At 44.7% G+C, this 13,223-nt stretch overlaps 1 protein-coding gene across 1 annotated transcript; it reads left to right on the top strand.

Annotated features, from left to right (window-relative positions):
• Nucleotides 1–1,316: 1,316 nt before the first annotated feature.
• On the top strand, nt 1,317–7,765 carry LOC108942626 (GTP cyclohydrolase 1-like). Its single transcript, XM_018766082.2, has 7 exons — nt 1,317–1,323; nt 1,465–1,902; nt 4,413–4,522; nt 5,304–5,359; nt 6,084–6,115; nt 6,448–6,532; nt 6,851–7,765. Exons 1-7 carry the CDS (start codon nt 1,317–1,319, stop codon nt 6,978–6,980), a joined length of 858 nt encoding a protein of 285 aa, XP_018621598.2. The 3' UTR covers nt 6,981–7,765.
• Nucleotides 7,766–13,223: the final 5,458 nt, after the last annotated feature.

Raw genomic sequence — 13,223 nt, forward strand, 5'->3', positions numbered from 1 at the left:
GTTTTACACTGTTTACACCTGGTGCAAAAATTCAGTAAAATAGCCCTTGCTTCACTTCTATTGGTTTGCGGATGAATCTGTGACAAAAAGGATAGTGACATGAACATCAACAGCAAATGTGTTTGGATGGGTTTCTTCCCATTTCTTCCCACTGAGATGTAAATTGCTTTGGAGAAAAGAATCTGGCAGATGAATAAATGTAAATGTGCTGTATGTGTCTTTTGTATTTTTACATGTACTACTTTAGCAAACAATAAAATTCCTGCCCTATATTAGTCTTAAATTTTCTTCTTTTTTAGCAATTTTTACCAAACGTTATGATGACATTATTCCTCAAGACTATGTTTTAAAGTGTTTGAAGGGTGTTTGGGGAAATCTCTGGGCATGTTCGTAAAGTCCAGGAACACATAATTTTTTCCCATTTAAAATAATGAGAAAGGACCTCCCGGATCACAGACTCTTTGCATACGGACTGTTTTCAGGAAGGCATTAGGTCTGTATAAGGAGGTTATACCAATTTTCCTCCCAAACACTCCTGAGCTTGGTAAGTTAGCCCATCAGCATCTCACTCTGTGTCACTAACTGCTTGCTGGTTGCTTCGATTTGAACACGTGTCCAGAAGTGGAGTGCAGCACTCTTGCTGAGGTGTAGCGACTGATCAGGTTGCGAAGGTATCAGGGCGCTGATCCTTTGATGTCTCGTAGGCTGTAAGCAAAGTCTTGGTGCAGAGCAAAGCAAAGAAGTTGATGCGTGCAGTTATAGGAAGCCAGTGGAGGGAGACAAGGGACGGGAAACATGGGAAAACATGGGAAACGTATGGGAAAGCTTCGTAACAGCTGAGGAAGCTTAAGACCAGAAGACCAGAAGACCAGAAGATGATGGAGCTGCAGTAGTCCAGATAGGATGTGAGCAGGGTGAGGTGTGACATGAAGTGTGAAACAGGGTCAGGTTGTCCTAATGTTGTCAAGGAGTTGTCTGAAAGCGCAACTGGATCAAGGCATTTTTGGCAAGGTGTGAAAACAAAGCACAACATTTCAGTGAGTACACAGAGGGGGTAAAATTAATGTAACTATTGCAACAATAAAATACGAGAAAGAATGTGAATGGCGTTTCGGTAAAGCCGTGGCGCGCATTCCATGCCGATTGGACACACACGTGGGGTCACGAGCTCCGTTCTGGTCACGGCGCTCCTCTCCCTCACGGGATGTTACACTAACACACACACAGAGTCAAAGGGCTTTCTCATCGCCTCAATGTCAGTCATTGTGTCCAAACCTTTCCGCGCCAAATCGAAGCAATCGATTAAATAAGATCAGATGACGGGTCCGTTCGCTGCCGCCGCGCTCCGCGGAGACACCAGGTCGCGGTCACGCGTTTCGCCCTTCTGACGTCATCGGCGCCGTGACGAAGCCATCACACGGTGGCCGAGCTGTGTTTGCCAATAAATATGACGCCCGCGTGGAGGTGGCCGGGTGCCCACGGTGCGACACAAAGCCGAAGCGACCAGCCACCACCACCAGCCAGGCATTTCGTTTCGTCCCACGCGGAAAAGCGATTTCGCCGACACAGTACAGCAGCAGGTGAAACACCGGCGGCGGCAACCCGCGAGCATGAACGGAGTGTGCAACCAGAGCATGGTCACCGGCGTCACCGATTTCCAGCGCTTCAACGGCTTCGCCGAGCACCCGGCCGAGTCCAAGAAGGCGATGGGGCAGCGAGCGCTGGACACGTCCCGCAAGGAGTCCGAGGACGAGTCCAAGCTGCCGGCGCTCGAGGCTGCCTACGTCACCATCCTGCGGGGGCTCGGAGAGAACACGGACCGCCAGGGGCTTCTGAAGACCCCCCTCCGGGCGGCCAAAGCCATGCAGTTCCTCACCAAGGGTTACCACGAAACCGTCTACGGTGAGCATCGGCAATCGCGACGGTCGGGCGATCGATCAGTGCATCCATCGATCAAAGGATCAATCAGTCGAGACGATCGCGCGCGTACGCTAGACTAGCACGTGCCGGCCGGGACAGGTGACAATTTACATAACTCGTGCTTTCAATTCATACCACCGATCTACTTTAAACTGGGAGAAGGAGAGTAAATTGAATCCGTTCTAAAGTCACATTCTGTGGTGGCACGTGCTGTACCCTTGTACATCATGTACATTTATTTATGTATCAGACGCTTTTGTCCAAAGCGACTTCCAATGAACTCTATGTAGTGTTATCAGCCCACACACAGCTTACTCACCAAGGTAACTTACACTGCTAGATACACTACTTACACCGGGTCACTCAGCAATACACCAGTGGAACACACACTATGGGGGAACCTGAACAGCATGTCTTTGAAGTGTGGGAGGAAACCAGAGCACCCGGAGGAAACCCATGCAGACACAGGGAGAATATGCAAACTCCACACAGACTGAGCAGGGGCTGAACCCACATCCTCTCACACCGGCTACTTGCTGTGCCACTGTGCCGCCCTTATAACCAGGAGGTTGTTGGGTCAAATCCCAGTCATGCCGTAGACCCTTGATCAAGCTACTTACCTTGCACTGAGCTCAGTAAGTATACACTGTCGTATAAATATCTACGTCATCCTGACATCAATTATCCAACAATGTAAGTGGCAAGGAGTGCAATAAATAACGGTTAATATGTGTCAATGAACTGTTGATCAATAGGACGGCCTTCAGTCGGTGTTCTGTGCTTTCAGTATTTCAGACTTATAAACCGCAGCAGAGGTATTTCAACAGGAAATAAATGTGATGATAATACATATAACATTTTAATTGCAGGTTTAAAAATGTAGTTCATCCAACAGAGGCACTTGTTAAATGTGCTGCTCCTTCTCAGTTAATAGGTGCAAAGGGATGTGGTACCAGTCTGAGGCTGCTTTTCCTTGAGAAATGTGTCTTACAGTAAAAGAAATGGTCTTCAGGCAATGAAATCAGCCTAGGAACCACAACTGTGTGAAAACACAAAAGCAGTCTGCAACAGCCCCTTGTGTAATGCTTATAAATTTACATGGCAGGATCTTGATGTTTGTAATTATTGGTTTGAAAATGCAAAAATAACAATTTTTTTGCAAGTTGCTTGGGGGATGAAAGCATGAAAAGAGGTTTCTCATTCTTAGGCAAAAATTCTGCTTTTGCAGTTGGAGATTTTATTCTCCATTGTACAACAGTGTTCCGTTATTCTTAAGAAATGTTCAAGTTCTGCACTGTGTGTGTGTGTACAGAGGAACAGGTGTGACATGTTTCTTGGCTGGCTGGTTCAGAGGCTACAATGCAAACATCAAAACTTTGGGTGTGGTTGTACAGCAGGTTTGGCTGGGGCCTGCTTTCTGGTGGGTCTGGGGTTCGAGCCCTGCGTGGGGTGCCTTGCAGCGGGCTGGTGTCCTGCCCTGGGTGTATTGCTGGGGTAGGCTCCGGTTCGCTGCAACCCTGCTTGTGACAGGTGGTTTCAGCTGGTGTCTGTTGAGTATGAAGAGTGTGGCCGTAACTCTTACAGAAAAGTATGTATGTATGACAGGATGTGCGTTTTTTGTACAATGTGAACGTTAATGAAACAATACATATCGTATCTATGAAATAGCATAAAATCAAACTTACATGCATTTACATTTATTCATTTAGCAGATGCTTTTCTCCAAAGCGACAAGCATCTCAGAGAAATGCAATTTGTGCATTCCGTTAGGAGAAAGAGAGACATAGTTGCAGACGTGTGATTCTTAAGTAAACTTAATTTGTTTCTTTCCACTTTATGCACCGATGTTCATCACATAAGTAGGTGCATAGAACTCAGAACAGACGATTCCTGATCACCTTCCTACAATTTTTTTTTTTGTTTGTTTTTTCAAGGTGCACAAACATTTACATACAATACAGGAGTAGCGGCTGTGTAAAGGCTTATCTGGGGATGATCATAAAGTTACGGTGCGTGAACATTTACACCAGACATGAGCTTGAGAGATCTTGGGCAAAGTGAGTCCGGAAAATGTGAGTTTTTAGACCCTTTTTGAATGTCGACAGAGTTTCAGCAGTTCTGAGTGAGAGGGGGAGGTCGTTCCGCCACAACGGAGCCATAACCGAGACTCTCCGTGCTTTACTTTTCATGTGCGGGACCACCAAGTGGGCAGAAGTAGACAAGCGAAGGGGTCCGGTTGGGATTTAGCGGATGATCAAGTCTTGTAGACACTTAGGAGCAGTTCTGTTGATGTATTTGTAGGCAATAACCAGGGTCTTAAATTTGATCCGGGCAGCCATAGGAAGCCAGTGCAGAGAAACAAGTAGAGGAGATATATGGGAACTTAAACCATACCAAGTTCAGAACTGCTCATGGTTTAGAATGGTGATTCATCCTACATATTAAAATTCACAAAGCGCATGGTCTCACCTGCCTTTCTGTGTCTCTCTTAGACATCCTGAATGATGCCATCTTTGATGAGAACCACGAGGAGATGGTGATAGTGAAAGACATTGACATGTTCTCCTTGTGCGAGCATCACCTGGTGCCTTTTTTCGGCAAGGTACGTAGCGGTGGTGAACCGGTCCAAGGTGGGATTGCTGTCATTCATTTGGGGGGGGGGGCAGTTCTCTAGATCACTAACTTCTCAGTGAGTAACAGTAAGGATGTAAGACAGAGTGCAGAAGGAAAAGAAACTAACCCTCGGAGGAAAGACCAGAATTAAGCCACTAGTTTTGCATAAAAGGCAACAGTTGTAATGTTTTATCAGTGCTCTTGTAAGGGCATGAATTATCTTCATGTTTCGACTCGGCGAAAAAAGCAAGGTTTGTTTAACTCGAGCTTTAGTGGACACTGTAAATTGGCCTGACTTGGGCTTTTAGTTTAGCACCTCAAAAAATTTGATTACATGGGCAATAATCCATCACATTTCTTGCTTAAATACATTTGAACCCATAAATGAGCAGCTGGGGCGTTTTTGTTTTTTTTTTTTTTCCCATTTGATGCTGAATCTGTTCTGAATAAATTTTACGGTGAGGAGTAAAGGACAGGTAGAATGTGATTTTGCACAACTTTAATAGCTCAGCTGAAAGCTTTAGTTGTTCAGTTCCCATTATGGCACAGCAGTCTTGCTGAGATTGATTAGTTGCACATGGTAGCTTCACACTGTAAGGGACTTTTGGGAATAGATTTTTTTTTTTTTTTTTTTTTTTTAATAGAGCATTTCTTATAAAATTAGAGGTCGACTAAATGATTTTATTAGCTTATATTCTGAACTGGTCTGAACTGTAATATTGTTATATTGTAGATGCCCTTGAAACCAAATCTGCTGTCTAAATTTACAGGTACACATCGGATATATTCCAAGCAAAAAGGTGGTTGGTCTGAGCAAACTGGCAAGGTGAGAAGATCTCGAAGTTTCGCTCGGATTTTATTCAGCTTTTATTCAGCGCACATAATCGTGCTTATCTATACGGTCACACAGAGACAGAGTGCAGAGTGCAGACTCGAGTACAGGCTAACAGGGTGATAGCTGAGCGTGAGAATATTGTGTGACTTGGTCGCTTGATCCCGCCAGCCTGTCTGCCTGGCTGAGGCGCTAGCGGACCGTGTGAGAGCGAGTCGGAGCATTAGTCACGACTGGCTGCGTTCTTCTGTTATTTCAGCCCATTGACTTAGGAGATTAGGAGTAAACCCACCACAAAAGCCTGTGCATCCTGGGTGCGTCTATAAACACAGACAGAGCTAGTTCTGAGCCCTGAGGAAATCCTCCAGCCCGCTTTCCAGAGAGGTTCTGTCAATGCGGACCTGTCCGGCGCTCGGCCTCCCGGCGGATGGCTTTCTCAGCAGACCTCGTTGAACTCAAGCACCTCTTTCTGGATAGGTGCCACGGACGTGGTGTGCCCCACTGAAACACTGCATGAACTCTCAGCACCTTCACGACTGTTCTATCAAGGAAGTTCTTTCCAAAGCCCTGCCCCCACCCCCACCCCCGTAAAGTCCACGTATCTGGACAGACTCCGTGTCTTAAACACCTGCATATAAAAACATTATCATAATGACGGCTTCACTATAAAATCCATCCAATATCTGACCTGAACGCATTGCTCTGTGTTTTGTTGCAGAGTCGTTGAAATCTATAGTCGGAGGCTCCAAGGTAAGAGTGGGCCAGCTTGCATTACTTTGGCTGCTCTGCAAAGATATTGCTAGCAAGAGTCTTCTCCGGAGGGCAATGTTATTCAGTCCTTATTATATCCTTAGACCCTCACCCTGTATATCATAATTGCTGTGAATCTGTGGGTTGCTACTGTCCTTCCAGGACTTACTGCTTAGTGTTAATTTATGCATTGAATTTCCTCATTTTGTGTGTTAATGACCTTTTTTTGGATAGTGGGAACACTAAGGTTGCCCTTCCAGTGTAGCAGTTATCGTAAAAGGTATGTGGTTGTGGTCATCACCACTTATGACTGCCTCAATGTGTCACTACAGTCCAGGAGCGCCTGACCAAACAAATTGCCATGGCCATTTCGGAGGCTTTGCAGCCCATTGGAGTGGCCGTGGTCATCGAGGCAGCGTAAGTATCCTTCGTGAAACATCCCAACAGAAACGTGTTTCAGCGTGATAGCTCTTCGTTACGCTTGCAAGAGCCACACAGCCAAACCTAGCCGGACAGCATCCACTCGTTGAGCGACCGGTGATCGTGATCATGCTGAACGTGAGCACATCCATGTGTTTCGGCATGCATTAAGCGCTGATGATGTCACCTCGACTGGTGATGAAATGTTTGCAGTCTGAATACCAAGCTTGGCAAACACCTGAAACGAATCAACAGCCCGAGCTACGAACACCATCGACCTTCTCTACCATTTCTAATAACCGTGTGTTTTTGCAGTCACATGTGCATGGTCATGCGGGGCGTGCAGAAAATGAACAGCCGCACGGTGACCAGTGCCATGCTGGGCATGTTCCGAGATGACCCCAAGACCCGTGAGGAGTTCCTGGCCCTGACCAAGAACAAATGAGCCACCCTACCTCAAAGCTAGCCTTCACTCAAACACTGGCAACGGCCTCTTGCGGACTCTCCAGATCGACCAAGAATGATGTCCTTCCTTCCTTGTTTTTTTCTCTCTTTACGTCACATCTTATGAGAGGCCAGTCACATGGGTGCCATGCTATTGTTTGTTTGAGCTTATTTCTGTTTTGGTGCTGACAAAAACCTCACTGAGCATTTGCAGAAGTGCTGCTCCAACCGGTAGTTGAAACTGCAAGTTATACTCAGGGTTTTCCAATATCTGACAAAGGATGAAACTGCTCAAGGAATTCACTCTTAATTGTGCAACGTTGTCCCAGTACTTAAATGAGCCACGTCTTCACCCGTGGTATATTTGTGGAGGAGGTTTCCTTTTAACATCCTTCCTTCGTCAGTACTGTAAATCTGCGTGAAAATGTATGGAGATCTTTTACAAAAAACTTTATGTCTTACAAGTATTACATCTAGTAAGATACCTTTATGTTGGTTCGTTGAGTTTCTGGTTGACTGAAGATGTCTACTTGAAATACATCAAACACTGCCCCCAAAATAACACCTTTTATGTTGAGCCAATATTGATTTTAGAGTAGAATCAATCATGTGTTGAATAGGATTATTGTTTCTTGGCAATATAATATGAACATCCAGCTGCAAGGTCTTGTGCCGTGACGTTTTGTCAATGGCATTATTAGAGAAAAATGTATTATTGTGAGCCATTCAAAATCGATTATAACACAACCTTGCGGAAATCAAGAAAATGCCATTTTGCATCATAAATAGCAAATGTATAACATCACAAATGTCCGTAAATATCTTTAGTCAACTGTCTAAAGTTTTGATGTACCATAGAAGGATAAACACTAAAATACATAGATAAAAAAGTCACGTAAACAACGTAGAAGATTATGAATCTGTAGAACTGGCAAACGCTTGCACTACACAACTGCTGATGTAAAAACCAACCTATTTCAATAACCGCTTGTCCAGAACGGGATCGCGGTGAGCCGGAGCCTATCCCGGACACAATGGGCGCAAGGTTGAAGGGGTGGGGGGGGGGGGACAAACCCTGGATGGGACGCCAGTCCATCACAGGGCTGATGTAAAAACCCATCCCTTAATATCAGTTTTATTTTCTCTTGCTTTTGCACATGCCTAAACTAACTAGGGGGTATTTAAACTGTACTTTTACAATATACCAGTAACGTTTTTGTTTTCACACTGCTAGCCCTGGATTTTGTTTTACCTTAAATACTATCACTCTCCAAAGCAGAAAAAATATCTGCAAAGATCATTTGTATAATTATCCTGGCTTCATTAAAATTAAGTTATCTCTCCATACTTGTGTATTACAGTGCTGTAGTGGTATTTCACGAAACATGATAATAAATGTAACCTTTGTCATCACTTTTTGCTTTGTGTTTGTTTGTTGTGTTTACTGACAAAATATATTTCATTGGATAGATTTGATGGGGGGTGCGGTGGCGCAGTGGGCTGGACCACGGTCCTGCTGTCCGGTGGGTCTGGGGTTCGAGTCCCGCTTGGGGTGCCTTGCGACGGACTGGCGTCCCGTCCTGGGTGTGTCTCCTCCCCCTCCGGCCTTACGCCCTGTGTTACCGGGTAGGCTCTGGTTCCCCCGTGACCCCGTATGGGACAAGCGGTTCTGAAAATGTGTGTGTGTGTGTGTGTGTGTGTGTGTGTGTGTGTGTGTGTGTGTGTGTGTGTGTGTGTGTGTGTGTGTGTGTGTGTGTGTGGATAGATTTGAAATAGTGAAATAGTTTAGGAGATGCATGCGTGGGGCACTAGGACCTGGGGGAGCAGGTCGATGGCGGAGTCCGGCACGCGATCAGCACCGGGAGCTGTCACTGCGCGCGCCTTCGGACGATATTAATTTTTTTTTTTTAACTCTACTGTTTTTTTTTTTCTTTCATCAATGTACACTACACTAGAGTATACAGAGGAACCAAGAACCAAAATGCTGAAGCACACGTAAATGTTTTGGGCTCCTTGGTAGCGACACCCAGATCTGGCAGATGAGGGCGGTAAACGACGTACATGATATTTTACTTTGATTCGAGAGATTTTATGGAGAAGTTATGCATTTCAGAGTCATTCTTTGGTATACCTCCACTCCAATACATTTATAAAGAAACGATTTATTTCTGCTTTTACATTTCCGTAACCATATTCTTACCGCTGTGCAGTTTTTATGCATTTAAGGTTTTCACTTTTTCTCCATAAAACCAATCAAGTTACTTTCATTGCATTTACTTATTTAGCAGATGCTTTTTCTCCAAAGAGACTTCCAATGAACTCTATGTAGTGTTACCAGCCCACACACCTTATTCACCAAAGTGACTTACACTGCTAGATACCTTCCTTACACTGGCTCACTCATCCATACATCAGCGGAACACACACCATGGGTGAACCTGAACAGCATGTCTTTGGAGTGTGGGAGGAAACCAGAGCACCCTAAAAACATGCAAATTCCACACAGACTGAGTGGGGATCAAACCCACGTCCTCTCGTGCCATCCAGGTGCTGTGAGATACCAGTGATACTTGCTGTGTCACCGTGCCATCCCACTTACAGCACCATTACACTTGGGTCACCTCCTCATTGTCAGTCTTTGGGGAAAATCACTGGCCAATGTCTGCTGTCAGTCAGACTCAATTTTACTGTCAACTGTCAGCAATGACATAATATTTCCCCCCTATTTCCTGCATATGAATGGGTTTACGTTTGGAGAAAGAATGATGCCTTCAACCTGTAACGTTTGCTGCCAGCTGTTCAACATGGTGAGAGATCAATAACGCTACAGACTGCTGATACCCTACACGGTCACGCTGCTGCTTTTGGATCCAAAGGTTGCTGGGTTGAATCTCACCTACTGCTGCATCACCCTCGAGCAAAGTACTTATCTTTAATTTCTCCAGTAAAATTGTCCAGCTATAAAAACGGTTAAATAGTAATAGTTCAATTCAATTTATTTCAATACAGCACTCTTCTCACTCAGTGACACAGAGCAACTGAACACAGGCATCAAGCAAAAAAACAAATGCATCAGACAAGGAAACAAACTACAGAACTAGCGTAATACATTATCGATGCTTCTGTGAAGCTATTGGTATGCCTACTGGTCACCGAGGAAAGCCGCTGCTGTATGGCACAGTGGTGCAGTAAGCAGCACTGCTGTCTCACAGTGCCTGGGTGATCCAAGAGGATGTGGGTTCAATCCTCTCTCACTCCATGTGGAGTTTGCATGCTCTCTCTGTGTCTGTGTGGGTTTCCTCTGGGTGCTCTGGTTTCCTCCCACAGTACAAAGACATGCTGTTCAGGTTCACCCATAGTGTGTGAGTGACAGAGAGAGTGTTCCACTGATGTATGGAGTAGCTTCAAGCGTACAGATTGTGTCAAGTATTTGGGTGTCCTGCTGTCATTTGTATCGCATTTAAATGCTTTGACTAAGTCGTGCTTCCTTTAGCTAAGAAACATAGCTAAATTGCGGTGATTCCTATGTAGACGGGATTCTGAGAAACTGGTTTGTGCTTTTGTTTCTGTAATGCTTTATTGTCGGGATGCCCATACCGGGGGGTTGCAGTGGCGCAGTGGGTTGGACCGGGTCCTGCTCTCCGGTGGGTCTGGGGTTCGAGTCCCGCTTGGGGTGCCTTGTGGCAGACTGGCGTCCTGTCCTGGGTGTGTCCCCTCCCCCTCTGGCCTTATGCCCTGAGTTGCTGGGTAGGCTCCGGTTCCCCACAACCCTGTAGGAGACAAGTAGTTCAGAAAATGTGTGTGTGTGTGTGTGTGTGTGTGTGTGTGTCTGTACCAGACTGTATCCAGGCTACAGTTGGTAGAAAAACCTGCTGTGAGAATTGCCACTAGAAATAGGAAGTTTGGTCATATAACACCTGTACTTAAATTGTTGCATTGGCTACTGGTTGATTATAAAATCCTACTTTTGACCTATAAGGCAATACATGGCATTGCTCCGTCTTACCTTTGTGAGATCATTAATTCTAATACCCTAGGACGATATCTCCATTCATTAGATGCAGGTTACCTTAAAGTACCTGCGATCAACAAGACTTCAGTAGGAGGTCACACCTTTAGTTTCAGAGCATCTAAACTGTGGAATAGTCTACCAGTTACTGTCAGAAATGCCCCGTCTGCTTCTGTTTTCAAATCCCGACTAAAGACTTACATGTTCACTCAGGCATTCCACCTCGAGATGTAATTCCACCTGCCTCGGTTGTTTTTTTATCGCCTTTATAAAAATGCATATTAAATTTACTCAAGTAACAAATTACTAACTCTGTTCTATCTTCTTGTTGAGCACTGCCTCGCTACGTAAGACCTGACGGATCCCGTGCTGACAGGGGATGATGTCCATCTGCCATGACGAACGAGACGTTCCATGCTGAGCTGGAGATCCAAGATGCCATTTAGAAACATAACCATTATTACTTGTTACACACTTGCTTACAATTGTTACTTTCTAGAATGCCCAGGAGGGGTGGGCAACCACTGGCCCATGGACCCCCAGAGGTTTTTTTCTCCTTCAAACTTCAGTTGGGAGTTTTTGTTCCTTTCCCCGGTGGCCAGTAGGCATACTTATAGCTCTATAAAAAGTACTTTATTATGGCAGCCATTAGTTGACTGTCTTCCTTGTGTGTATCTGTTTTTCTTGCCTTATGCCTGTGTTAAAGCGTTCTGTGTCACTGCGTGAGAAGAGCGCTCTATAAAAATAAATTGAATTGAATTAAATGAGTGAGCCAGTGTAAGTGGTGTATCTAGCAGTGTAAGTCCTCTTGGTGAATAAGGTGTGTGGGCTCATAACACTAGATAGAGTTCATTGGAAGTGGCTTTGGAGAAAAGCGCCTGCTAAATAAAGAAATGTAAATGTGTGGTAGCTTGATTCTCCAGTTCAGCAAGGTACGTTTCATCCATTATGGTGGTTGTTCATCATCTTTAGTCAGCATGGGGTGCTTCTGTGGTAGTTAGCTAAACAATGCAAGTTGCTTGGGAGAGAATTGGATAAATGTAGGGGCACCCATCCCAGATCCCTGTTAGGTCTGATGATTGCTCTGCATTTTAATATAACAGCCAAGGAATATGAGGCTGCTTTGCAGCACCACATGCAAGTACTGTTTCCCCATGGTGTTTCCTCATTCCAGGACAACAATGCACCATATGTGCTGCTGAACCAGCTCAATGCCTTCCAGATCTAAGCATTACCGAACCTTCGTGGGAAGATCTATTCTATAGAGTTCTGTTCTATATAGTCGATTTCCACCTTCTTCACACCTCAAAGAACTGAAGACATTTCTTCTTGAAGAATGGTGCGATATCCCACTACACACTTTGCAGTTCAGGACTTGTATAAGAACATTCGAAGAAGGGCTGGAGCTGTTCTGAAGGCAAAGGGTGGCCATGCTCCTTATTAGGCCTGGGATATTAATAGATTGTTTGGTGTTTGCATTGTTGTATATTTACATTTACATTTATACATTTAGCAGATGTTTTTCTCCAAAGCGACGTACATCTCATGGGAAATACAATGTGTTCATTACATTATGAGAAAGAGAGACATAGCTGCAGACACATGATCCTTAAGTACAGCCAGTTTCTTTCTACCATATGCACCGATGTTCATAACACAAATAGCTGCATAAAACTTGATCAGAATATCAATGATTCCTGATCATCTTCCTAGTAATTTTTTTAAAGATACATATAAACATTTACGTATATTACAGGAGTAGCTGCGTAAAGGTTTATCAGGGCATCATCTTAAAGTTATGGTGCATGAACATTTACACCTTACATGAACTTAAGAGATGATGGGCGAAGTGAGTCTGGAAGAGGTGAGTTTTAAGACCCTTTTTAAATGTAGAAAGAGATTCAGCAGTTCTGAGTGAGAGGGGGAGGTCGTTCCACCACGACGGAGCCAGAACCGAGAACCTCCGTGCTTTACCTTTCATGCTTGGGACCACCAAGCGGGCAGAGGTAGAAGAGGATAGCAGTCTGGTTGCGGTGTAGTGGATGATCAATTTTGCAATGTCAAGCTGCTGGTACAGGAAAAAATATTCTTTTACTGATGTAGTATACCTTGGTCTGTTTGTCACGGATGCTTGTTTGATTAGAGGATTTGATTTGCCCTTTAGAAAACTCCTCAACTCAGTTGTACAGTTTTGTAAAATCCCCATTCATATGCATGTGACCGAGACCTTCTCCA

Source organism: Scleropages formosus, chromosome 8 (assembly GCF_900964775.1).
Source record: "Scleropages formosus chromosome 8, fSclFor1.1, whole genome shotgun sequence".
NCBI lineage: Eukaryota > Metazoa > Chordata > Actinopteri > Osteoglossiformes > Osteoglossidae > Scleropages > Scleropages formosus.

Coding starts and splice junctions, on each gene's coding strand:
- LOC108942626 (XM_018766082.2), top strand. Junction 1,903..4,412: donor TTACCACGAAACCGTCTACG/GTGAGCATCGGC, acceptor TGTCTCTCTTAG/ACATCCTGAATGATGCCATC. Junction 5,360..6,083: donor GGTCTGAGCAAACTGGCAAG/GTGAGAAGATCT, acceptor GTTTTGTTGCAG/AGTCGTTGAAATCTATAGTC.